Here is a 27,676-nt window from a genome sequence, read left to right as displayed (position 1 = left end):
ACAAAATTCCTAGCAGGATTTCTTAGCTCAAGTCAACAGCGCATCCTCTCCTCTCAACAGGTTCAGATTTGGATGAGTTTGTGCTAGTGTCTGCTTCTTCGTCGAGTGGCTGAAACCACGGCCAAATACACTCTTTACTTCCCTCCGATCCACCTCATCATCTTGTCTTTGTGTATGTGTGTGAGTGTGGTTGCTGGGGTGATGGCAGGGTTGGGTAGGCACTCCTCTTTAAGCGAGCGTGTGTGTGTGTGTGTGTGTGAGGCTGCGATCCATGCTAAACTGATTTCGCCATGGCCGCGCCAGGGAGGCTAACACAATTACCGCTGGCTAATGGCCCCACTGACTGAGGGGGGAGGAGAGGCATCGTGGGTAGCTTTCTGGAGGTCTCTCATCTCGCTCTCTCGCTCTTTCTCTTTTCTTTCTCCTTTTTTTTTTTTTTCCCCTCCACCAAATGTCTCTGACCCTTTTCTCATCCCTGCTCTTTTTTATCATAGTTTCTGGGATATCCGCTGCCCTCAGCTCAACACGATTCAGTTGGGTGAAACTTGGAACATTTGGTGCAAAAGCAAAGTCAACAAATGCAAATGATTGAGATAATAGCCTCCTTTTCTGTCTCTTTTCCTCCCCGTCTCTGCTCTCTGCAGCCATCAGAAGGAAGGAGAATGGTTGGTACGATGAAGAGCACCCTCTCGTATTCCTCTTCCTCGGCTCATCAGGAATCGGTAAATCGCTCACCCTCTCTCATCCTTTACACCCAGCTCTTCCTCTCTGGTTTGATCTCATGAAATGATTGCCAAAAAAAACCCTCTTCAGCTTCCTTAAAGTAGCTGCCAAAATAAACACAACACTTGATTAGGTTAAGTATTTTGAATGCATTTGGAGTCTATTTTCTTCCTACCAAACAAATGACTTCAGTGACAAAGAAACAGAATACAAAAGGCTTCAAAAGATCACACATGCTGTTGTAAAATCACAAATAGGAGAAACGCTACATTATACTGAGTCGATTTGTTTTTAAGGAGCACTTTCTTGCAAGAATCTTGGTTTTATAAAGATTTTAATTTAAAGAAACAACGGGAAGCCTGTGTTTAATTTACATGAGACAAAAATTTAAAGCAGTCAAGACTGTGCCTGCTCGGGCAAGCTAATTGGCTAAGTTAGTTAACTTGTTAGCTAATGTTAGTCCTGTTGTCCGCCTGAATCAGCTATTTCCTTTGTTTCTAGTGTTTTTACAAATTGACATCTAACTAAAAGTCTTCATAACAAGAGGAAAAGAGTTGTGACAGGATTGAGGACATTAATATGGTTATATGCAATTTCACATATCAAGAGCAGTAATGAACAGTAAACAGTGCAAACATTTTAGACAGCACAGCCTGGCAGTGTCACCAAGTTTAATCCCGCCCACAAAGGCTCTGATTGGCTCGGTTGTTTGTCAGTCAGTTTCTCTTTAAGTACAATAATATACAGGGTATAGGTAATCAATCAATCCATCTCCAGCAGGGGAAACAGATTCACCAGAGCAACTCCAGACCTTTTTGAATCACTGACAACATTTGAGATGTGGGTGGTGATTCAGATGTTTTGAACAAAGCTAATAGTGTTCAGTGGTTCAGTGTAACCACAGTAAGTACATTTACTTAAGTACTGTGCTTCAGGACAATTTGAGATACTTATGCTGTACTTGAGTATTTCCTTTTAGTGCTGCTTTGTACTTTTTATGCCACTACATTTTACAAATATGCATTTTTATAGATTAGACTACCGGTAAGTATAAACATGTTAAAATGATCTTTACCTTGACAACATTAAAATTCTACTTGCATGTATACATCAGTGAATCAATATGAATTAATATTATTATCAATATGTGATAAAAATAACCTAACCTAAATGAAGCCATTTCACAGAATGAGTACTTAGTACAAATTTAAAAAAGCACAAACACATTTCTAACACATTTTATGGATTAAGGTTAGTATTTGAACATATGTGTATAATCTGCAAGATTGATATCAGGGCCAATCAAGGTATTTTTTTAAAATTAGTATTGTTTTTATAAAGCTCCATTCGTTTCCACTTCTTTATTTACAGCAGCTCATTGAGTTCTGGATACAACAGCTGTCAAAAAACAGCCGATTGCACTTTAAAACACTGGAGCCTCTTTCAGCGGTGTGAGCAAACAAACCTCAGAACAACCCTAACAGAACAACAGCCAGCAGTTTCAATTAATGGTATCCACTGGGGATGCTGGGGATGAATTGACACTGTCTAAATCCTGTCTGGACCTTCTTGCCTCAACAAATCCACACTGATCCAACAAAATAGTAAAGGAAACCAGTAAAGGAAAGATGTGATGCAGGAATCATTAAAATAACATTGAAAGCAGTAAAATGAATTGGTTTAAGTAATTGTAATGCAGCTGTATTATGTAAAAAAAATATATATATATATCAAATCTTCTTAAACGACTGCAAGATGAAAGTGTATGTGTGGGTTAGAGAGAAGAGAAGAAGACGAAGGAGAGAGAAGGACATTATGGGCCAGATAAATGGCTAAAAAAGAGGGAGATGGTGAAATGACAGGCCAGAGAGATAGATGAAGGAGAGACGGTGTTCATATTCTCTGTTGCCTTCAGCGACAAACAGTGGCCAAGAGACATTAATATTAAACACAGCAACAAGACACACACACACACACACACACACGCCATCATCATACCCATATGCATACCAAACACAAGACATCAATATCATATATGAGTATTTATATGCAGAATATTTTACAGACAGACATAATGTGAGCTTCTGGAGAGCAGGAGATGATTGAAAGCTTTGTAGAAGGGAGGCACTGGGATTTAGGCCAGCACTTAGAGCAAGAGAGAGATCGTCTTTCTGTCTGAAATGAGTAAGCTTGTTTTCCTGAGTTCCTGAAATCTCTGCATACTGTAATCCAAAAAGCAGAGATTGGGGTTTTTTATAATAAATAAAAAATAAAGTAATTAAATGATGGCAGGGGGATAGTGAATAACTAAATGAGGTCTCTGTTTTGTCTGACTGTCACAGGAAAGACAGAGTTGGCCAAACAGGTGGCTCGCTACATGCACAAGGACATCAAAAAGGTGCGTGATGTTGCATCTCTCTCACACACATATACACACACACACACACATACACACACAGATGTTATACCGCTCAGTCAATAGGTGGTAAACGGGTCTTCCCATAGATAGAAAACACATTTAATTTAGTGGGTCTTCCCGCCTCAAAGATATGACAGAGAATTTGATTTGTGCCTGTTTCCATGGTAACTATTAGCAGCACAGGTTAGCAGGTTTCACCCAGCCAAGAATAAAACAAAACTGCACACTCATAAAGTACACGGAGTAGTATGTTTTAACCTGTCATGTGATTGCAGGGTTTCATCCGTATGGACATGTCCGAGTTTCAGGAAAAACACGAGGTAAGATGCTTTTTACCTGCTCTCATTACATATAATGTGGATCCAGGAAGTAGTCAGTAGCCAACATGTTTGTTTCTTATGCCTCAGTCATACTTACTGCATTGAATATTTTACTTCATAACAGGAATTTATTCATTTCAGATGAGCAGATCTGTTTCAGTGGCATCACTCTGCTGCAGATGCATGACAGTGACACATTGGATTAATTCTGTTCATGTACTGATAACGGATGCATAAACTGAAATTAATGTTGTCTTTGCCTTATTTTACATCTTTGTGAAGCTTTGGTGATGAATACATTTAATCAGTGAATCAGTTTTGTATTATGTTATGATGTGAAGAAGAACATCATCTTTATTCAGTGGCAACTTTTAGTTTGTAGCAGCAGAAAGCATTAAAGGTGAAGTGTGATCATAGTAAAAACACCTCTGCTCTTTGTCTTGCATTAAACTTTTTTTTTTTTTTGTCCTGTCTCTCCTCACAGGTGGCGAAGTTCATTGGCTCTCCGCCGGGATACGTAGGACACGAGGAAGGAGGTCAGCTGACAAAGTTGTTGAGGGCGTGTCCCAACGCTGTCGTCCTGTTTGATGAAGTGGATAAAGCTCACCCCGATGTCCTCACTATCATGCTGCAGCTCTTTGATGAGGTGCGTACAAACACAGAGAGGCAGATATTCATGCTGTGTTTCTGTTTGATAAACACAAATGTGATTTCAGTGGACTGATCTCTGTCATTTGTGCTTCTCCTCTCTCAGGGTCGCCTCACAGACGGTAAGGGAAAGACCATTGAATGTAAAGATGCCATATTCATCATGACGTCTAATGTTGCAAGTGATGAAATCGCCCAGCATGCACTTCAGCTCCGCCAGGAAGCTGAGGTGGTCAGCCGCAGGAAGCTGGCCGACAAACTCGGTGAGAGAGACACACTAACGTACACTGTATACACGCATAAACACAATAATACACAACCTTATGTCCTCAGCTGCTGCAGACAGTAAACCAACTTGAATTTTTGAATTATCAGACTCTATTTATGCAATAATAATAGTACATTGTGATTTTATTAGTTCCCACACCGGTATTATAGCTATTCTGGCATATTACATGTTGTTTAAATCAGTTGTTGTTGTTTAAAATGGGTGAGATGATCATGTGATGTGAAGTATGGTCAAATGATATCATTTATCAGATCATCCTGAATTAAAAGACGTGACTTATCACAGTATCAAAATAATCAGGTTCATCATTAAAGCCGTTGGAGCCACAAACACAAAGAGTCATCAAGTGAATAAAATCAGAAGTGAAGTTAATGTTAATGTTTTTTTCTCCAGAGGATGTACAGAAAGGTGATGAGATCCAAATCTCCCGACAGTTTAAGGAATCAGTGATTCGACCGATCCTGAAGGTAACAGACTTTCATAACCGCAGATAAAAACACAACTAGTGTTAGTGTAATTACAAACATATGTTGCTAGTTATTTGTTCAGCAGTTCACTGTGGTTGACCTGAGAGGCTTCCAGCTTCAGTTGCCATTGTTAATTCTTTGGTTCCTGCGTAGGCGCATTTCCGGAGGGACGAGTTTCTTGGTCGGATCAATGAAATCGTATACTTCCTGCCGTTCTGTCACTCAGAGCTGCTACAGCTGGTCAGCAAAGAGCTCAACTTCTGGGCTAAGAAGGTATGTTTCACTGAGTTTTCATGCAGAAAACTCACAGATCTTACATCATATTGACAATTCCTCAACTGCTTTCTAATTCAGAATCCTTTGTGACGTGGATGAGAGCTGATATTTACACTGTTACTGTGTATTGAAGTCATTCTTGCTATTTTGTAGCATGGGACAACAACAAATCCTGTTTTTCACCCTACCGCTTTTTTGTAACCTTTTATCATGAATCAAACCTCCGACTCTGCTTTATGTAGTATTTAAGTGAACAGAGGCAGCACAGATCTAAATTATGTTTCATATCATTTGACAGAAGAGATTTTTTTTTACCATTTGGAGGTCGATCTTCACAGCACCCTACATTTACAGCGTGGGTGTCCTCCAGTAGGAATAAAAGGCCTCACCCACTTCGTCCTGCAGCCGCTGAGCTGTGCAGGAACACACGCAGATCAATATTATGTGCCACTGCTACTCACTATAATGTGATTACAGTGTTTAACATGTGGAGCCTTCATCAATATTTAATTATTAATATTACAGCTGGTGTTCCTGACAGCCAACATGGGCCCTGCAGGCAACTGATAGGAACCTGACTCATGACTCTCACGGACTCCATTTGTCTGTCTTTTTGTATATGTGTGTGTGTGTTTTTGTGCATCTATTTGTTAGTGTGTTTGTGTTGTCTTTAATTTTTTAAGTGTGCATGTCTGGTAATAAGTTGCCTCAGTATCTGGCAGCAACGCTAACAGCAGAAATCTCATTATAACTGAATCCTCACGAGCCATTTGTTTGTCATTCACTTATATTGAATGAATTAAATGTTAAATTCTATCAATTATTGCCTTACTATGGTGTTCATAATGCGGTAACATTAGTGTTTATATCTCTGGAGTAAATATGGCGTCTTCTTTATTGAATGCAGTGTTAACATCAGTAGCTAAATGAGCAGCACTGATTACTACTATTGACTGGTGTTTGATTAAAACGCATTAAGGGCCTGTTGATTAGCGCTGGCAGACATGCTGCTTGACAGGATCTTCTCTCCTTCTGCATTTGTCTCTTTCTCTTCATCTCATCGCTCCTCTCAGTCCTCCTTCATTCTCTCTTTCATATTATTATCTATTTTGTGATGCTCTACTGCAGCACGCCCAGTTAACCTCTTCTTTCTCTCTCTTTCTTTCCACCGTCCCTGTCGTTAGGCCAAGCAGCGCCATGACATCACTCTTCAGTGGGATCGCCCAGTCCTGGACCTGTTGGCGGGCGGTTACAACATGCATTACGGAGCGCGCTCCATCAAACACGAGGTACACAGATACTGTAACACGCAGACACGGCTTGAAATTATATTTTCATTCTCAACGCCTCAAAAGGTGTTTAATAATCTTAAAGGAAAATCGTTTTTGTAAAATATCTCGGTCTTGTCTCGTTGTTCCAACCATCATTCTTATCACTTAAACTTTAAGTTGGGTTATTGAGCTGCTTTATTTAAGTATCTGTCTCTTTTTTCATGTGTTCATGAATGTATAAAAAATGAATTTGTATATGCAGACTGGAAAATAAATTCTAAATTCTAATTTCTAAAGTTAAGATAACGTTTTACTCTCCAGTTTTATTACTGGGATGTGGGGACACTGACTGAACTCCAAGAAGCAGCCGAAACCCTTAAAACTGATATTAAATATATTGTTTATCTTCATTTTCACTTCTGACTGAGTGGTTTGAATAATACAGTTATACTGTGGATTTGTACTGAATGAATGTGTAAATGAATCCATCCCACATGGGATCACATGACACACAATAATACAACATATAAATAACTTCTGGTGAGTGATTGACATTCATGTTCCAAACAGAAACAAATCATTGCTGCAAACCACATCCTGTATGTAGTATGAAAAAACATGCTTTACACAGAAAAACAAACAAACAAACTAGTGTTTTAATGACTGATAGGACTGAAACTATGAAAAAGTAAAGAAAAATCAGAAAGTGTTACATTTAATGATGCAGAAAATCAAAAGTCTGGCAGAGTTTTGATTTCCATGTGTCAGTTGTAAAATATGTTCCCTGAGTCTGTGGCAAATATTTGATCTGTGATGTGTATTTAATTAAGGAAGAGTTTCCAATCAGCAATGAACAATGTAGCGAGGCTCCGGGAGAGCAAATATAGAAAAAACTTTATTCATAACTGAAATAGGAATGAACAAAAGTAGCAAAGGATTCAAAATGCAAATCAGGAAAAGTAGAGGAGATAATCTGAAACTATGGATCCCAGTAAACTGGTTTAAGTGTAATTTTCCTACACAAACATGAAACAAAAACACTGTTTGACTAAACTGTGCGCCCTCACTAACCTCATCACGGATCTCTCAGGTTGAGCGGCGGGTTGTCAACCAGTTAGCTGCAGCGTACGAGCAGGAGCTGCTGCCCAAAGGCTGCACCCTGCGTCTTTCTGTCCAATCAGAGGACCAAGAGGAGCGGAGCACGCCCAGTCTGCGCCTTGAAGTGGTAGGAGAGGACAGCTCATCAAGAACACTGGACATCCGTCCACCACTCAGCCCCGAACACTAACACACCACAGAGACACACACAGGATACACTAAGCTGTGTGCACACATGTACACTTTCCACACACACACTATCATCGTCATCATCATCATCATCATCATATAGTGTCAGGAGGATGGATGGTTCTTGATGGATGTTACCAATAAAAGTACCTCTGATAAACACATCACTGCCTCTCTGTTTCAGTACGCACATGAAGTATTTACATGCCAATTTTTACACAATATGCAGTAAAGTATCTGCCAACATCGCGCTTTAAACATAAAAACTATGTTACAACAAACCTTCATATCAGTTTATATCACGAGCAATGTCTCAGTAGATATAAGTAAGTAAATGTGTAGCGTAGAGGCTTCATTGTGCCTGTGCAGCTTCATCATCATCATCATGAAAATCAAACGTCTCATCAGTGGATTGATATATATATATATAGATCATATATATAAAGATTTAAAAACAGATTTGCTGTATTATGTTTGTAGTAGACTACATATATATACATACATATAGTGATAGTTGATGTTCACTCTATAGAGTAGAACATTCAAAACAGCCAAAATATTTGATATTTATAAAATATATTTATTTATTTATTTATAGATACAGATGTGGCTGAAAATATTGGTACCCTTACACCTTTTCAAAAAAAAAAAACTAAATTTTCTCTGTATTAAGTTAAAACTGACAGAAGTATATGGTCTCCATCATTCTTTATTTCACATTGAAAATAACTAAAACGTGCTTTTGATTTACAACTTAACGTATTTAAAATAAAACAAATGAAAATGGCCAAAAATATTCGTACCCTTAACTTAATATTTTTTAGCTCATCCTTTGGAGGCAATAACTGCAGTCAAGCACTTTCTGTAAATCGGAATAAGGTTTCTACATGTCTCCACTGGTAGTTCGGCCTACTCTTGTTGAGCAAACTGCTCCAGTTCTCTCAGGTTTGATGGGTGCCGTCTCCCATCTGCAAGTTTCAGCTCTTTCCACAGTTGTTCAATGGCATTCAGATCAGGACTCATAGCAGGCCACTGCAGAACGGTCCAGTGTTTTCTTCTCATCCACTCTTGGGTGCCTTTTGATTTGTGTTTGGGGTCAATATCCTGCTGGATGACTCATGACCTGCGACTAAGATGCAGCTTTCTGACACTGGACTGTATGTTTCACTCCAAAATGCCGTCGTGGTGCCCTGCACAGATTCAAGGCACCCAGTGCCTGAGGCAGCAAATCAACCCCAAAACATCGCTGAGCCTCCTCCATGTTTCATGGTGTTCTTTTCTTTGAAGGCTTCATTTTTTCTTCTGCAAACATAGGGTTGGTGTGATTTACCAAAAAGCTCTAATTTAGTTTCATCTGTCCAAAGCACGTTCTCCCAGAAGGACTGTGACTCATCAACATGCATTTTGGAAAAGTCCAGTCTGGCTTTTTTGGTGTCTCCCTCTTAGAAGTGGAGTCTTCCTGGATCTTCTACCATGGAGCCCATTTTCATTCAGACTGATGGATGCTGCGACTTGAAACTGTTGTACCTTGAACTTGAAGATCAGCTCGGATCTGTGTTGAAGTTTTCCTTGGTTCTTTCTCGACCATTCGAGCAATCCTTCTGTTCAATCTCGGGCCAGTTTTCCTCTTGCGACCACGTCCAGAGATGTTGGCTACAGTTCTATGAGCCTTAAACTTCTTAATGATATTGGCAACAGTGGTCACAGGAACTTCAAGCTCTTTGGAGATGGTCTTAAAACCTTTATGTTGACCATGCTTGGCTGTTACCTTCTTTCTAATCTCTTCAGACCACTCTCTACTTTTCCTTCAGTTCGGTTCCTTCATCTGTGAAACTAGTAAAAACACAATAGTCTGCTTAAAGTATCGCTACAAATCAAATGATTCTTACAACTTCTAAAGGGGTACCAATAATTTCAGCACATGTATGTTCAGAAATTTCAGCACATGTATGTTCAGTATCTGGCAACGAGCAATGAAATACCTGAAGTTGGAGGGATTAATCGCAGTTCAGGGGCCAATTTAGCCGTTGAGTGATTTGTCAGAGATGGGAAATGACAAATTAAGAAAATAACATCATGGATATTAGTCAGAGAAATGTTATCTAATAGTAAATTTTTAAAATGGTGATGACATAAGTTTTGCCAGAGTTGGACAGATAAAAATCACTTTGAATGAAGGAACAGGACATGTTACTGACCAAAGATTGACGTTGCCTCAGATTGTTGCCTGTGTTCACTTTAATGCACTTGTGGAGAAAACCCCTCACCAGCAGAGTCACTCTGATAAATATATGTAAACACAACCTGCTTATTCATTTCATTTTAATAAAGAATGTCTTAGAGGAGAAATCCCAGGCAAAAATGTACAACAGTCCAATTGAATGATGGGTAATATAACTGCCTTGTGAATTGTTTCTGTTGATGCATGCTAATGTGAAAGAGTCTCGTCCGTCACGACAGCGATCTCCAGTTCTGTACAGTGTGTGTCTGTCTGACATTAAGAGAAATTTAGAGACATAAAGGAATAATATTCTATGTGTTGTGTCATAAATGTTTTAACAGCATGTTGACAAGGCGCCAAATGTAATCCAGCGACATTTCTCATTCTTGTATCCCAACCTCCACCCTGTAAATAAAGTCATCACAACAAAAAAGGGAATTCCTCTGTTTTTTGTTCTGTTTGTGTTGCACTGACACTCCTGATGGATGGATGGATGGATGGATGGGTGTGTGTGTGAGAGAGACCAGTGCCTGGGTGGGAATCATACAACAATAACGCTTGTCCACCTTGTGAAACAACATGACATAGGAATTTCAGTGGAATCCTGGTCTGTGTGGGGGTCTGCGGAGCGGTAAATGCCACTGAGATGCAGAAAACATGTCACACACACACAAACACACCCTGCAGGAATGTCTTCCCTGCAGGGAGGAATTAGCATGCAAGGAAAAAAAAGACACATTCACTCTTCTACTGTGCTCTGCCTGGACCCCCCAACAACACAACTGTCTTTGTTGTGTTGTTGTCTCTGCTGTCACACTGCGGTAGTCTTTAATAGTTACATCTAAAAATGTCTATCAAAAATTTCCCAGAACCTGAGATAAAGTCTCTAAATTGTCCAAAACCCATATTAAATGAATTCATACAGATATAAAACAGAAAAGCTCCAAATTCTCACATTTTGAGAAGCAAGAAACAGCTTGTTTAGCATTTTTCCTTGATAAATAACTTGGTGATTGATTTTCAGAATTGTTAACTGATTAATCATTTCAGGTACTGCAATAACTTTCTTACATTTACACTTCTGTGCACACTACAAGCTCTGACATAGCTGAGTTGCAGCCACCTTTGAAAAACTCTTTGAAATCCTGCTTCATTAATTCTATTTATGACTGGTATTGTTTTGATAATGGAAATCAATAAGGGATGATGGCGTTTACTTGGATTCACCTTAGAAAAAGATTGCGTCATATTTTGCACCATCTGTGCTGCTCTGATGTTTTATTATATACAGAGTACATCCTCAAAAGGTTGCCTGATATTATTAGAACTTAGAAACATAAAGACTTTCTCTTTGACATGAGTGCTGATCTTGCTTGTGAGCAGCTAAATGTAAGAAGTAACAACCATAAAAAGCCTTTTTTTTTTTTTTCTAAAGAGAGAAATATTTCTCAGGTTGCTGCCTCTGATCCCCTGCAGTCTCAGCTGGTTGCTCATGAATCTGAGCTTCCTCTGCGGTTGTGTTAATTGTACATTGCCCTGAAAACAAATTGTCATATACTTGAAATATCATCTGCATGTTGTAAAACAGATAAGGGGGAAAACTTTTCTCAGCCACAAAGAAACGAGCAGACGTCTGTAAAAGTGGGACTGCATCTGGACAGTAGATCAGGTTTTGCTTATGATACCTCGAGGCTTTTCCCATCTCTTATAACCCTCAAACACATCTACACTTTATGGTTTTAGGAAGTCAAGCTGGCGTGTGTGTGTGTGTGCGCACGTGTGTGTATCCATTTACCCTCCCTGAGGAGGAAGACAAGAATAAGAGGAGGAGAAAGAGAAGAGGCTCTTAGTCTGTCCGTCAGGCTATTTCTGACTGCTGCCATTTCTCTGATTAGATTATGGAGAAACAGAAACCTGGCCCTCCATCGTCCTAACCTCCCCTCCCTCTATCTCTCCACATTTTCCTCCCTCACCACCCTCCTCCCAACCCTCCCATCCTCCCTCTGCTTCATGCTCACTTTCTCTCTCCTCCACCTTTTCTCTTTCTCTCTCTCTCTCCTTCCTTCTGCTGCTGCTGATACAAATGGAAGAGAAGAGAGCAAGAGGGTAAAAGGTCAAGAAAAGAGGGCACATGGAAGATCAGAAATGATGCCTGACTCCAATTTTTTATGTGTCACTTAGTTTGTGATAAATTGATTAAAAATGAATTTCTTTAGGAAGAGGAGTACAATACAAACTCAAATAATAAATGTCTTAAAACTACATTTTGACACGTGGCTCCTCTACAAAACAGATAAAGCAACAACAGAAGGGTCAGTCTTAGTTGATGTTCTGCATAAGTGATGCAAATTCTCTAACAAATTGGCAATTAATTAAATTACCAAAACCATTTGTAATGCAGCAAAGCCTGGAGCTTTTGTGGCCTTTGGGACTAGATACAAGTAGCAGGTTTAAAAGACTCATCAGGATAACTTTGCAGAACAGGGTTTTGCAGTTAAGTTATCCAAAACCTGAACACAACCCTGGTAAGATAAAACTTTAAAAAAAAAAAAAAAAAAAAAACGCCCAGAAACTAACTTGTATGAGGCTTCCAATGTGCGTTTATTGCGTGTGACAGTGTACATGAGTGACACAGGCACCAGCTCAGTGTGAGATCAGGTTCATAGTGTTCTCTTCCGCGTAGAAAAAGGTGAATAAATGAGCGCAGGTGTGTTTGATTTCAGTGCAGTTATGAGCGGCCGGGCGGCAGCAGCGGCAGCTCAGAGAGGTGCAGCCAGGTGAAGGTGGTGAATGATGAACGACTACTAGCGGCTCTCCCATTATCATATCTGTCCCTGCTCTTAACGGGGGATTTTCATCCGTGTCCCTCTGCACTCCTCTTATCCCTCCCTCCCTCCCTCTCTCCCTCCCTCTCTCTCTCCCTCATTGTGCTCCCCCAGGAAAGCGATCGATTTCACCTCCATTACCTCAGTCCACTCAGCTCTTAGTTTAAGATGCTGCTCATTCATGCATCTCTAAAGCAGACGCACTAATATTTTGTTTTCTGGGTTTACATGTTTGTTAAATTTTTACGCATGGAGTTGATGTGGCGGCTTTGTTGATGTTCGGGGATGGAGAGGCGCACGGGGGTGCACACAAACACACACACACACACACACCTGATGTCGTCCGGTTACCGCAAGGCCATCACGTGACAGTCCCCTGGGAGAATTAGCATAAAAGACAAATAAAGGACCCAACCAAAAAAGAAGAAGAAGAAGAAAAAACAAAAACACACACACCAGTCTGTCCGCCTTTCTTTTAAAGAAAAGGAACAAATCCATTCCGCCTAATTCGAACCTTGCTCAGGGACAGCTCGCGTGGCAGATTGCAGCCTAATTAGTTTAGAGGGAATTTAATTCAATTAACTTTCCACAGCTCCGCGCGCCCCGCCGCTGGGCTGCTTTCAGAGCGCGGGGCCAGAGCTCGAGATCTAATTAGCGTGTTTGGAGAAGCTCTCCATGCGCGCGGCCATCCCTCGCCGCTCCAGCTGTGGTGTGCGTGTGTGAGTGTGCGAGTGTGTGTGTGTGTGTGTGTGTGTGTGTACTGTGGTCTCCCGGGACCTGGTTTTTATCCTAAAAAGCTTCTTTTTTAAGTAACATGCCGCTATCCATTAGGATAATACTGGTCTGCTGCTGCAGTACGCAGCATGTGGATACCCGCAGCTGCCCTGCGTCACATTCTGGCTGATGAATGCATGTTGAATTGATGTGAGAGTGGATTTAAATTAGGATGAGAGAAATCTGATGGGTTAAAATTAATGGCCACATTTTGAGCCAAAGTTCAGCCTCATGCTGCTGAGTGTGCTCAGCAATTATTATCTTGTGACTCTGTTGCACTTTGGTTTTGTCACATTTTTTCATCCGATCTGATTCGTGGATTTCTTGACTGAAATGATGTTGAACAAAACGCATACGACTATTAAAGCACATGTAATGCTCTTTAGTGGGCGGTTTCTCTACAGGCGCTTTTTTAGGCCGCAGTGGTGATTTTGGGAAACTTGTGTGCACATTTTGTGCACATTTTATAAATATATTTGGCGTGAGAAAGTGGTGCAATATGGTGAGATTTTATGTCTTATGAAGCATAAAAGTGCAACTACATTCCAGGCTTTTTCTCTAAATGTTCTGATAATTTCGGGATGTTTTCCTCTGTGCTGTTTCATCACGCTGTTTAGTTTATATGTGCATTTCAACGCCCCTCAGGTGCTGCACTTTAGCCCAAATTGCAGCTATAACCCACATAGACGGCACAATATGGCCTATTGCTAAAAAAGAAATTAAGGAGGGCCTGTTTTTTTAATCAGTGGTTTATTTTTTATTCTCTCCTCCTGTAGACTGCCTCTCTCAGACAGGCCCCAAGCTGATTTTGATCATGTGTATCAACACTTGCTACCTGAGTGGGGACTTGAATGTAACTCTCTGTGCTGCCGTCTCTAACCCGGTTAGATGCGCGCCGTCGTCTCGAGCCGGTGCGTCACGGTACATTCCGGTAATTGGGGATTGAAATGCTGGGACAGGCGCACCGACGGGACCCCCGGGCCTCTGAGCTCACCCCCACCCCACCCCCTCCCTCCCTCTCCAGTCCTGCACCGTCTCCCATCCATCACCGGGCAAATCAAATGCACACCGCTAGGCTCTGCTGCTGCAAAGACGCAGGCCGATGTTAACGGCAGGATCTGTGATTTTTGATTTTATTTTATGCGCAATCAAATCGACCTCCGAGGGAAGAGGATCTTAAGAGTGGGCGATGACACGACACATTTTGGTGACACAGGTAGAGAGCTGCTGGCCTGGTGGGGTTTAACACAGTCAGCAGATGAGTGAATGAATTGGTAGCAAATGTGCAAATATCACTACAGAGGGAATGTGCTGCATAGGAGATTAAAAATTACATCTAAGGACTAATCACTGTAAATTACGGACACATGCTTAGCCCCAAAAATGTTATAACAACGAAGGGAAAACCTACCGAGACCATGTGTGTGTGAGAGTCAGTCAGTCAGAGAGAGAAAAGGGGAAAAGAAATTAAATCAGCTACTGCAGAAAAGCAAAAAAAACGTGGCAATGAAATCAACATTAGAGGATTCATTAATAACGTGACGCGACTGTGCAACGAGACCAAAAACCTCTGAGCTGCTCCTGTTATCAATATCTTATTTATCTTTAAAGGCTGCACAAGCTTATTATTGCTCAACAAAATGCCCAATCAAACATGGAGAATGAGAATGTACAGCATACAAACAAACAGGGCAATATGATAGTTCTATAATTTTATTCAATTAGCTCATTTGACCTGACTGTATTCATTTATAATAGATTACTGTTGATAATCAAAATATAAAGTTAGTACATTATCAAAATAATTACCAGCATAATCTATATTATAATTTTTTTATTTCTGTAATGGCCTCAGTTGATTTGACTTATTACAGCTGATTAAAAAGGCAGAAATGTGTGTATTTGTAATTATATATATACATATATATATATATTGCAGCTATTTTCACAGTTTCTGAAGGTTTATTAGGCCTTTAATTAACTGTAATTACAGAATGAATCAAGCAGGTTTGGAGGGCTAATTATCACCAAAACTGTCTTTTTTGATTCAACTTCTTGCAGCTGTTGCACATATGTACACATAATGCAACGTAAAATCAGTTTGACTTGATTAAACATGTGACACTGACTTCAGTTAACTTTATAATAATCTGATCTGCGCATGTATTTGCGCACTTAACTGCGCCATCCAGACGTGTGAATCAATAGCTGCCTGCAGTCTGAAGCAGGGAACCGGCTTTCGGCACATGGGACATGTTCTTCTTTAAGTTTCCATAATGGATGGACCCAGCAGTCTCTCTGTCTCTCTCTCTCTCTGACTGACAGCTTCACTTGCTGTTCAGACCACCACCGCGTGTCACGGGACAGATACCGGACTGGGCCTCCCGCGTGGCTTTTCTTTCACCCAGTGTCGCCGCTGTCCCATCCTTTATCCATCCCTTATCCCCCCTGCCTCTATCCATACGCCTCTCCATCAAAACATCCATCATAGAGTCCTTCCATCAACATCAACCCTGCACCACACACACACACCCTACAGTTAGAGAGGGACCAAATGTTGGACTTTAATTAGAATTTCTCTGCAGATCAAAGCATTTTCGTGTTTTAAATGAGTAATGGTAGACAGAACAATCAATGGGTCTGAATAAAACGAGTAGTAACATGAGTAGTTATTAGGTTAGGCTACATCCTCCTTCATAAAGCCCAGTGATAGTATGGATATTAAAGTTATTTATTATGGGCTATAAACAGATCAGATGAATGACGTTTGAACAGAGATCATTAATGTATTCATTAAGGAAAATATAATGACAAGATAGATAAATGATTGTCCTCTTTATCATTCTTTGTAACTGCTGCGGTGTGATTAAAGTATATATTTTCCTTGTAGTGTTTGTGGTTAATTACCTATTAGTCTTACTTGCTCAATTAGTCACATTTTAGTTGTAATTTGTTTGTGTTTCCTGCTATTTTAACCTACATTTTGATATTAAGTAGTATTATAACGTTTTTTAATTGGGGGAAACACTAAAATGATAAGTGAGTGATGCGTTAATGTGAACTCAGCTCTGATTAGAAGCGCAAATCGTAACTTAAGTGCGGCTATGAGGTTTAAGTATTTCCCCCAGTAACAGTCCTCCATGGGCCTATAATCCCTATAGTTGGGGTCCCTCTCTCAGGGGCCCTCAGGAGCCTCTGGGGGACCATTGAGTCCCCCTCTGTTGACTCAGACGTCATGAATGCAAAAGATCCCCGTTACTGTTTCCGTCAAATCGCCCCATGAATGTAAAAGTCCAAAGTTAAAGCCTCCGCAGAGAAGAGGTCTCCCCCTGCGCCGCAGCACCAGGGCGGATTAGTGGCCTGGAAGAGACCGGTCCCCTCTTTGAAGGGATTAAAGTTTAAATGCTTGAAAGCGGGAGAGCTGGGGTCGCTCCTGGCTGCTCTTTTTGGGAGGCAGGAACGGCCTGGAAAGTTTAACTTTGAAACAGTTTAAGTTTCTCGGTAAACTCACCTCTGAACCCGCCAGACGGGACGTGGACTCACAACAGACGGCATGAGCCTGGGAGCTGCCTGGTTAATGAGGAGGCCAGAAACTGACTGGATTTTAATTTTCCTTGGGTGGTTCATATAAAATAGTTTAGTGATCACACTAAACTTTACTGTATTTTTATGTATATCGTTTTGCAGTGATGAGTGTGTTTAGGAAGGGAACCTGAGCCTTTTTTCAGGCATTTGTCGAGATTTGGACAGAAGACAAAGTTGTTTCACCGCTGCAGCAGTATTCTGGTGAATTTTAAGTCCATGTGGGCTGGACACTTGTATGTGCACGACACAATAAATTACACAACTAACTAACAACAGTCAGTGAATATACTGACCCCTTCTTCCCCCCTTTTATGCCATACAGCATTTATAAAGCTGAATCTTCTCGGGTCTGAAGCAATGAGACGTTAATACAACAGCTGATTTACACTTAATTACTTTTCAGCTTTTATCAGGAGAGGGATCACTAAAATCACTAAATCTTTGCAGACGAGGTGCATTAACGTGCACATCTGATGTAGTTATTTGAAGCATTAAATTTGGGACAATATTTTGCATATATACAAAATTAGTAATTTTATAGCGTGTAATTGTAATTGATTAGTAGCCTAGTTATTAAAACAATATAAAACACGAGTAACTGAGAATTAGAGCAGAATTAATCTTGTTTACAACAAGACACGTGAACATTAACTGTAGTCTCCGTGTTGTATTTTATTCTTTTCAAATGTGTCTTTACATTCAGACAGAAAACTGAGTTTTGTCTTGTTTGTCTTTTTGTCGCGAAGCCAGAAGTGAGGAAGATGAACAGCTGTATCAACCGGAGCCCCGCGCGCCGCCCCGCCCCAAACACCCAGCAACTCACACCAACAAACACGCAATACGCGCTCTAAACAGATCTTGTTATTAAATACTTATTTCTAGTTTAAGTGAGTAGGCTATAGCAGCAAATGCACGCATGCGTACGCGCGTGCGTGTGTACGTGGCGGGTTAATGTCATTAAGCAGCATCATCATGCAGCCTCTGGTCAAGCAGAGATAAGAGCGCGCTCACACATCTCCTCTTACGCATTTTGCGCGCGCACATACCAGCCAAACTTGATTAATTTCTCGCGTGCACGTAGCCTACAACGTAATTTTGTTTTTTTGGATTATTCGGTGAAATGTATCTACTAATAAAAAGCCTGTTAATTTCATGAGCAGAGCCTGAAATGCGGCGAGCAGCCGTCATCATGCTTTTTTAATAGTTTTTGGAGACTGCGCGCGTCTTGCCTGCCGGTTTCAAGCCCCGTGCGTGTGTGTGTGTGATGTGGGCCGTGTGGGATATGACTTATCACATTGTATGACACCAAACAATAAACTTAAACCAATTTCTGAAGCGTCAATGCGTTTATGGTTAGCCTGTCGTGGTGGTTGCTCGGTTGTCTCCGCAGCCAGTTCTCTCTCTCTAGTCCTATACATCAAACTGACGCTCACTCCGGTGACATCTCCGTAAAAGTGATCGGAATCAAATCAAAGCTTTTAATCCCAGCAATCACCGTCACATCTGGACGTTTCCCCCCCACATAAAGACTTCTGTGGCGGAGCTGCACTTGTTTCCAGGAGCCGTTTGAGGGGCAGTGATAAAAAAAAAAATGAGACATTATTTGGGACTTGACACGCACCTGCTCATTAGCTGCATTTCACTATTATGTTAATTAACAAGTTATACTATTTTTTGCTACAAAACGAATCACTTCTAATGCTACAAAATTAATCACACGCCCGACTCTCCCAGAACAGCGAAAAGATGTTTATTCTCAGTGTCTATTTTTTGTGGATGCATCCACTTTTCAAACCTATAGAACATGCAGCGACTCCTCATAAATATGTGCTCTTTGTATGCATACATTTTTATTTAAACTCTTATTGGTTTATAGGCCAATTTTGCGGTTTTCCCTTCCATTCATATTCTCTAGTTTAAACACAAACAAGTCCCGGTCAGTCCCAGTCCTCTGTCTGAATAAAATATAAGGAATTTACAAGGAATAAAAAAACTAAAACCTCCTTTACAAACCGACCTGGACCTCCGCATTGAACGGACACTTTACAGGCTGTTGGGCCGGGTTACATCCGTGGCTCATAGGCTTCAAACAAAATTAAAAATGGTGTAATGGAGGGTAAACAACCGGAGAAACAAAACGATAAGCACAAAATGCTTGTTTTGTCCGAAATGGGTCCTTGATGTTCAACTGGAGGGTTTATTAGCTCATTAAGCGCATAATGACAGCAATTTATGGGTATGTGTGGGTAGAATATGGTGACATTAACAGTAATCTTCATTTTTGGTCATATTTCGGCTATGAGGGAATACCGCACTCACCAGAATTAGAACCGTCCGATAAAGGATGCATCGACATTATAACTAGTTTAAACGAAGAAGCCGCTGGTTTGGTTTCTGAACTCTGCTGACACCTGCGAGCTCGTGATGTTCCGGAGCGCGTGGGCGGTGCGATGAGCTGTGGGGTGGTGGTGGTGGTGGTGAAGGAGGAGGGGGGAGTCCGTGTACAGGCTCACTGACTGGTGGCATTGTCATGGAAACCATGGAGACCACCGCCTCGCTATTGTCTCGCGCTCTGCCAAGTTTATTATAAACACCGCGCGAGCAGCAACGCGCTGTCAAACGGAGCGCGAGCGCAGAGCGGACGGCAGTCAGGGGAGGAGAAAGTGAGGAGACGGACACAGAGAGAGAGAGAGAGAGAGAGAGGAGAGAGAAAACCAGGAGAAACGACTCACAGAGCGTGAAACTAGAGAGAAAAGAGAAAACATCTGGATTATTTACAAAGAAAAAACAGCCGCGTGACAGTGAGATACAAACCGCAGAGCTGAGAGGAGTTTTGGAGACGAACCAGAAGCGCTTGGAGATATTTGAGAGACAGACCAACTCTGACTGGTGTGAACAAACTAATTCACTGTAGCTCCTAAAACAAACCGCTGCAGCAGACACGCCTGAGCCTCTCACCTCCTCGTGCTTGCACACCGGTGTTTGCACCGGCTGACCTCCATGTATAAGATGGATTACTCCTACCTGAACTCCTATGACTCCTGCATGGCGGCCATGGAAGCCTCGGCTTACGCGGACTTCAGCTCCTGCAGCCAGGCCAGCTCCTTCCAGTACAACCCGATCCGGAGCGGACCCTTCTCCAACCCGGCCTGCACTCCGCTCAGCACGGCCAGCTGCACCCTGGGAGCCCTGCGGGAGCACCAGCCCACCCCTTACTCCTCAGGTACAGGGACCTCTATTCTATACTGAGGGTCCACGGGTTCCGTATCTCAATATATGTTGTACGATGAGAGAAATATGTTCATTAAGCTCATGAATATCTTTTTAAACGAGGAGATAAAAAAATGATTAAAAGGTATAAATCTTGTCTTCATCCGGTGTCCAAAAAATCTGTAAATAAAAAGGCGTAAAAATGTCAACTCTATTTTTCATCATCTGCATAAACATCTGTACAGTTTGAGGCCTAAATTGATTTGCACTGATTTTATTCTAATAGACGTAAATTCCTGCTTTTGGAATCAAACAGTTGCAAAACGTTACTTAGAGGAACATTTTTAAGAATAAATCATTGTAAAGATTCACATCTTTATGTTATTATTTTTTTTATAGAGGAACTAAGAAGAGAATTTTAAAGGTGAAACATTTTATTTCTGGATTTATTTGGGACCGCAGACTACTGCTGATACATTAGAAGATTATTATATACATTATTATCATTATTATTATTAGGTAATTAATAATAATATTAGTAGTCATAATGTGATATTAACATCACCGTTAAACATTTGCAAGGTTAAGAACCTGCTGAAATCTGAATCAAACTAACACACACACACAGGCCCAAATAAACTGTATTATAAGTGTCTTATTCTTTCATCCTTTCTAATAAACGAATCACAGATTTCATACTTTTACTTTCTATAAAACAGTGAAATTCTCCTTTTCCGTCCTGATTTTGAAACGCAGCACGTCTTAATAGTGAGATATCTATAAATCCTGTTGTCCAAGTGTTTTTAATTGGTTGCAAACATTAACATTTAACTAATTTCTGTTTATATTAATTAAGGTTATTAAGGGTATTTTACAGTCTTGTAGTCTATAAAGAAAGCTTTATAAATCACCTAAATACTGTATGTATAAAACTATAATGTAAATAATGTATAAAACTGTTTATATATGAGTGTTAAGTCTAGAAGTAATTTGAATAATTAGGCTAAACACATTTGTTTTTCAGTGTTATAAAGGATATAACTCCCTCATCAAATGATAAAATCAAAAATCAATATGGTTTCAGACTAAATTAAACAATTAGCTTTAAATTAAGCAGCTTTGTGGGATATTTCCTTTCCAACATTCATTATAGGATTAATTTGGACTATTATAGGCCTACAACTTAAATGTACAATTTGACAAAGTCAGGCTTTGTTTGGTCGTAAATTTTAATTGACTGTGAATAAAAACGTATTATTTGCTTGTTAAAAATAATGAAACATTTCAATGATTGATTATTATAAAAGGTTTTCTGAAAATATTTAAAAGTTGTTAAATTTAAGAGCAATAAATTCCCAGCCTAAGATAATTTTACATCAGTGCTGCTTCATTTACACTTCATATTATTTTACATATACATATATATATATATATTATCATTATTTCAATAAACTTAAAATAAAAAATAAAAACATTTTCTCCTCAGTCCCGTACAAGTTCTTCTCGGACCCCTCCGGCCTGAACGAGAAGAGGAAGCAGCGGCGCATCCGGACCACCTTCACCAGCTCCCAGCTGAAGGAGCTGGAGCGAGTCTTCGCCGAGACACACTACCCCGACATCTACACCCGAGAGGAGCTGGCGCTGAAAATAGATCTGACGGAGGCCCGAGTACAGGTGAGAGGAACAGGTTTTATTCATCACTCTGCTGTCTATGTTCTACACCTTCAAAGTACAAAACAATATCATACTATCTGACATTATTAGATTTTTATCTCTCTATCTATCCATCCATCTCATGCGTCTTTGATCGAATATTGATCTTACCTCTGTCTGTGTTTCACAGGTCTGGTTTCAGAACAGGCGTGCCAAGTTTCGTAAGCAGGAGCGTGCAGCCAACGCCAAAGCCAACAGCTCTGGTGGCACAGCGGGCAGCACCAGTAGCACCAGCTCTGCAGGCAAGAAGGGCGGAGAGCCAAGATCTTCATCAGACGATGATGAGTCCAAAGAATCCACCTGCAGCCCCACACCTGACAGCACGGCCTCCCTGCCAGGCTCGGCCAACGGGAACTTGGGCAGCCCTGCCAGCCTGAGCCCCAGCCCTGCTCCCGCCAACAGCGGCTACGTCAACACCTCCAGCTCTCCGGTTCTGCAGGGGCTGAAGCCACCCAGCTGGTCCAGCCTGGGGCCATCCAACCCGGCCGTGGCTCAGCCTGCTGCCCAGACTCAGGAGATTCTGAAGGCCTGGCAGCCGGCGGACAGTATGACCGGGCCTTTTGCTGGAGTCCTGTCCTCCTTCCACAGAAAACCCAACCCCGGCATCAAGACGAACCTGTTCTGAAGCACAGAGGGAGAGAAGATCAGAGAGAGACATTGTGTGGTCAACTGGAACAGTGAGGAGTTTCTAGCTTTTGTTGAAAAAGTCAGGACTTACCCATTATAACCATGAATTCACTGGTGTAGTCCGCTGTAGGTCAGCGAGGCCCTTGGGCCTGCTCTAAAGACTGTCCCGTCAAACTGACAACAAAGTCAAAGGTCTGTTCCTCATCTGTCACCCCAAATTATTAAAATATGCAACTGTGCACATTATAGCTGCAAAACTGGAGCTGGATATGTTCATATTCTTCCCTGCAACGACTAAAACACTGAACTCTCAACTTCCAAACCAGAGACGTTTACACAGTTTAGGCAGAAATCTAAAAATATAAGATGCTGCTGAGTTTAAAACTTCATGCACAGGGTCTTAAACTATTACCTGACAAAAATATACAGAAATTACAGACACCTACAAACACACTCTCTGCACACACCCTCACATACACACACACACAGTATTGCAACAAAACCCAGTTGTGCACTTAGCAGCCGCAGCAGCAGCAGCTCTGATGAGCATGGCGGTCAGGTACGAGTTTAAAGTAGAAATCTAAACATCACGCTCCGGTCTCTGCTGGGGAAACACAACAAAACAAATCTTTTACCAGCAAGCACAACTTCCTCTAAACCCCCCAACACACAAACCCCCCAAACCAGAAGGAACAGGACCCCACTAAATCTCTTTGCAGAGTAGAGCAGGGCAACCTAAAATCCAATTAGAGCAGCCGGGTCCAGACTAGACACCTCCTCAGTTCATCCCCCCTCCTCCTGCTTTACTGTATCAAGTCCTGACTCCCCCCCACTCTCATTCTCTCTGTGCTTTCAGTCCAGGCTTTATGGCCCCCATCCCTTCACTCTCTTTCTGTCCCATCATGCCTTTCTCTATCAAACAGTGGGCACTTTGTTCAAATTCAGCAAGGGAAAGAGACGGACAACTTGAGGCGATTTTCTCCTCCCCTACGCTGACTTTTTACTTCACGTCTATTGCAGTTTCCTGCCCTGTTCTTTGGGTGATCTGCCACAAGAGATCAAGCTGTAGTTATACACAGAGCAGAGTGTAATTATAACTGACTTGTAGTGTTGGTATCATGGTACGACAATTTCTTTTTACTTCAGCGACTGACTGAGGAGTTTTTGGACGATTCTCCCGGAAACGAGGCCTGCAGGCGTCATTTGAACTCTTGCGGACTCACATCTTATCACCCCTTCTGACTCTTTAATCACTTTCTTCAGCCCAGTTTCATTAATGCTCCCACAGTCGACGAACGTGGGGTGATTTTTCTGAAAAGCGTGAAACAAGGTGGTCACATGTTGGCAATATACTGTAGTGAGAGACGCAGTCGATGGGAGTTTTCTACTGTGTGTCCATTATACATTTTGTCACCAATAACTGTTTTCCACCCTGATTTTTGTTCCTCTTGACTCCTATTATTTTTTAAAAATGAAGCAGCAGTTTCCTTAAAACGCTGCTTGTTTCATTTTGTTGCAGATAACTGAAAGAAAACTGATTTCTTTGTTGTTTTATGGGGGCCTTTACTCCACAAATCTACTCAGAAAGGGAAAAAAATGTGTATTTATTATTATTTTTTTGTCAGTAAGAAATCCACAAATTTCTTTGAACTGCTTCATAAACTTTTGTGACTGTAAATTCTGTAATTAGTAATATAAATATTAGGTAGCATTTTGTTAATTTCCGTCACAGTGCTTTACAGATTTATGTCATTGCAGAGCATCTGTCTCACAGACCAACACGTCCATGAACACTAAGAATTGACAGAAGCTCTAGTGAATGAGAAGTTATAGCACTACACTGAATATTCTAATAAATCTACATTATGGAAGCACTACGTGACGCGTTTTAATGATCTGGTTTCTTTTGTGTGACAGAATGATGAGAGCGTTGTGTGTTTTCCATCTCAAGCACCTGAAATCGTGGTTAAATAAAAACCTCAACGACTGTCACATTTTTCATTTTACCGTAAACTCTTTCCCTTCCTGAGGCAGGTCTACATCTCATCCACCATAAAGGTTTTATCCTCTCAGTTTTTTCCCTGCAGACGACAAAAAATAAGCAAATGAGTGAATCTGCAAAATAAGGAAAGATATTATATTTTAATTGAAAAAAAATGTACATGGTTAAACAACTTACATTAACTTAACACAACCAAATAAGGAGACTACATGAAGAAATGGAGTGTGTCAGAGAAAAGAGCAGTGGCAAGTCTCTTTTGCACAAACACGCATGTGCACAGAAATACACACACATACACACAAACAAACAAACACACACACACACACACACACACACACACACACACACACACACACACACACACACACACAACCACACACACATAAACAACTGAGAACACTGAAAGGCCAAAAGGCCTCAAAAGACACTAAATTTAAAACATTTAAACAACAGAGCCACTTTCTTGGCATGAAAAAAGATTAGAGACATTGTTTTAAAAAATGCTTCAGGTCTGGTACAACACACACACACAACACAGGCAAGGAGCTGAGTCTACGAATGAATCACATGCTCAAAGACTTCATCATATTTAGTCCTAATTACAAAACAAATGATTAATTTGAGTTGAAATTTCCACATTTTACTTTTTTCCACATTTTGCAGAGACCCTCAGAGTCAGCTGCTGGCATTTTTACATCATATTTTAGTAGGAAAGGCACGTTGTGTGCTTTAATTGGAGAAATAATTTGGGGTGGTGTCAGATATGTGCAGATGAATCGACATCAGCATCTCTTGAAACAACAATTAACTGGCTTTTCTGAAGAGGAGGCAGGATTTAAATTGAGAACAAAGTAAGTTAAACTGTATATTAATAAACCGTTGAGGAGAATAAAACCTGAGAACCTGACTTGGTTCTGTCTTTTTTTTCCTTCAGCTTCCAGTCAACATCTACTGATGAGGTTTATGGAGTAGTAGCACCACCTGCTGGTTAAATCAGGGAACAACAACAGCCCTCATATCATCTGTGTCCTGCAGAAACCTTTGTCACTCTGACATTTCAGAGAAATGACATCTTCTCATGATCATAAGACTACGCAATGTCTTTACTGATGAAACAAGATAAGACAAAATCTATCTTTTCGGTGACAAATGGTTTCTCCAAGACAACAACAACATGACGGTGTTGTAAATCTTCAGTAGACGCATCATCTGTTAATCTGCATGGCTATGTTAACCGATTTCCTGAACACTGTTCCATTTACACAAATTAAAATGAAATGAGTACAAGTTGTGACGTAAAGCCCATCAAACTTGGGTCACAGGATGCTAAGAACAAGATTTGTCTTCCTCTGTGGATTGAAATTTAACGTTCATATAAAAAATGAAAGTGTGTGAACATGAGAAATGAACTGGATAAAATCTTTCAAGTGATATTTCACATTGGTGCAGCATTCATCGCCTGACCCGTGTGATCCCCTCGACCAGTTAACCAAATAGTGACTGTACACAGAGACAGAACTTGTTTTCTAACAATATAACTTGTGAGAAAGCCAAAAATGTCAGTGTTAAGTTACACAAATCACACATCAGGGCTAACACAGCTACTTAAATGCTGTACCAAGGTGAAATATGCACTTTTAGCTCTATCAGGACTGGTTTGGTTGGTTTGCTCCATATTCCCTTTATCATTAAACAAAAACATAAATACATGCAGAGACACTGAGACAACACACGCCACCATTTGAACAACAGCGGCCCACACATCATCACAAAAGTACAAACTGAGTTGAGCTCACTTTAGCTAGGTCCTCTCCGTTACATCTTAATGATGTCACCATTTCCTGTCCGTCTACATTACGGAAGCAGTCGGGTTCCTCATTACCCTTGAGTGCTCTCTAATAATTAGCTTCTTCCCGCATCATTTCCCGGATGTGACCATTAGAGGGGAAAAAACCTGAGACTCTGAGAAGAACGGTGTTGTCAAAAGAGTCTGATCTCGTCACAAAAAGCCTCTCCTTTTTCTTTTAACTTGAAAGCGTGAAATTCCCCATTTCTGAGGAGTCTCACTGTCAACTCACCTCTTGAGGTTTCTCAGGACAACGTCAAGAAAATAAGCTTTAACGCTAGCTTGAAGCTGCAGGTCAGAAGTGATGGTACAACACACATGAAGATTCCTCTCTGACTTCTACATGTTCTGGTCAAGACATCAGCTGCTCTACATACGATCTCATCCTGCATCTTCTCACTAGGTTTAAAACCGAGGGTTATGTAGTGATGCTCGAAGGACTGAAATGATTATCGTTAAATAAGGCCACCTCTATGACAACGAGGACATACATCTGAAAAAGGACATTGGTTCAGCAAGTGTTTTTGAAAGTAAAAATGGAGTGCAATTTCTCTCAGAAGGCACAGTCTGGCATCAATTGGCACATTCCAGCTCAGTTCAGTTCAGTTCAGTTCAGTTCAGTTCAGTTCAGTTCAGTTCAGCTGAGATTTGGCCTCTTGGGACCTGGTGTGTTGCCAGGCCGGTTTGGACTGGTCGTAGACCAGTTTGGAACAGTTTATTTCTGTTGCTGCTGCCTGAGGCTCTCCAGCAGAATTCGCTTGTGAGCGGCGTCAAGCACTCCTGCCTCCTCCAGGTCCTCCTCAGTGATGTCACTGCAAAATGAAAAGGACCGGATGAGAAGAAGGAGAGAAAATATAAAAAACCCACCTAACTAATGTAGTTGTAGTTAAGAACTAATAGCACACATATGGTACAATTTAGAACAATTTTTATTACTCATCTATCACAGCACACAAAATTTTCCTATATAAATATTACTAGGCTGTTTCTAGGGCTGCAGCCAACAATTATTCATTAGATATGAATCTACCAGGGCGCCATTAGGGTGGCCTAATGGTTAAAGCGCATACCACATAACCGCATCATCCACGGTTTTGACTCCCAGCTGGGGGACCTTTGTTGCATGTCATACCCTTCTCTCTCTCCAATGACTCAAATAAAGGCAAAAAAGCA

General features: G+C 40.9%; 3 protein-coding genes across 3 annotated transcripts in view; 2 read left to right on the top strand and 1 right to left on the bottom strand.

Moving 5' to 3' along the window:
* clpb (caseinolytic mitochondrial matrix peptidase chaperone subunit B) overlaps positions 1-7,864 on the top strand; it is a 35,230-nt gene extending 27,366 nt beyond the window's left edge. Inside the window, exons 8-16 of the mRNA XM_044354242.1 lie at positions 645-722; positions 3,066-3,121; positions 3,418-3,462; positions 3,947-4,108; positions 4,217-4,373; positions 4,793-4,866; positions 5,020-5,139; positions 6,327-6,431; positions 7,504-7,864. Of these exons, the coding sequence (XP_044210177.1) occupies positions 645-722; positions 3,066-3,121; positions 3,418-3,462; positions 3,947-4,108; positions 4,217-4,373; positions 4,793-4,866; positions 5,020-5,139; positions 6,327-6,431; positions 7,504-7,701 (995 nt within the window). The 3' untranslated portion in view covers positions 7,702-7,864. The remainder of the gene's footprint in view (positions 1-644; positions 723-3,065; positions 3,122-3,417; positions 3,463-3,946; positions 4,109-4,216; positions 4,374-4,792; positions 4,867-5,019; positions 5,140-6,326; positions 6,432-7,503) is intronic.
* Positions 7,865-18,462: 10,598 nt separating this feature from the next.
* On the top strand, positions 18,463-26,989 carry phox2a (paired like homeobox 2A). Its single transcript, XM_044354051.1, has 3 exons — positions 18,463-20,328; positions 21,802-21,989; positions 22,159-26,989. Exons 1-3 carry the CDS (start codon positions 20,106-20,108, stop codon positions 22,651-22,653), a joined length of 906 nt encoding a protein of 301 aa, XP_044209986.1. The 5' UTR covers positions 18,463-20,105; the 3' UTR covers positions 22,654-26,989.
* Positions 24,779-27,676, bottom strand: part of inppl1a (inositol polyphosphate phosphatase-like 1a) — a 27,348-nt gene continuing 24,450 nt past the window's right edge. The window contains exon 27 of the mRNA XM_044354050.1: positions 24,779-27,315. Within this exon, the coding sequence (XP_044209985.1) occupies positions 27,219-27,315 (97 nt within the window). The 3' untranslated portion in view covers positions 24,779-27,218. The remainder of the gene's footprint in view (positions 27,316-27,676) is intronic.

The sequence above is a fragment of the Thunnus albacares genome, chromosome 6 (assembly GCF_914725855.1).
Source record: "Thunnus albacares chromosome 6, fThuAlb1.1, whole genome shotgun sequence".
NCBI classification, from domain to species: domain Eukaryota; kingdom Metazoa; phylum Chordata; class Actinopteri; order Scombriformes; family Scombridae; genus Thunnus; species Thunnus albacares.
This window is presented reverse-complemented; position numbering and strand designations above follow the sequence as displayed.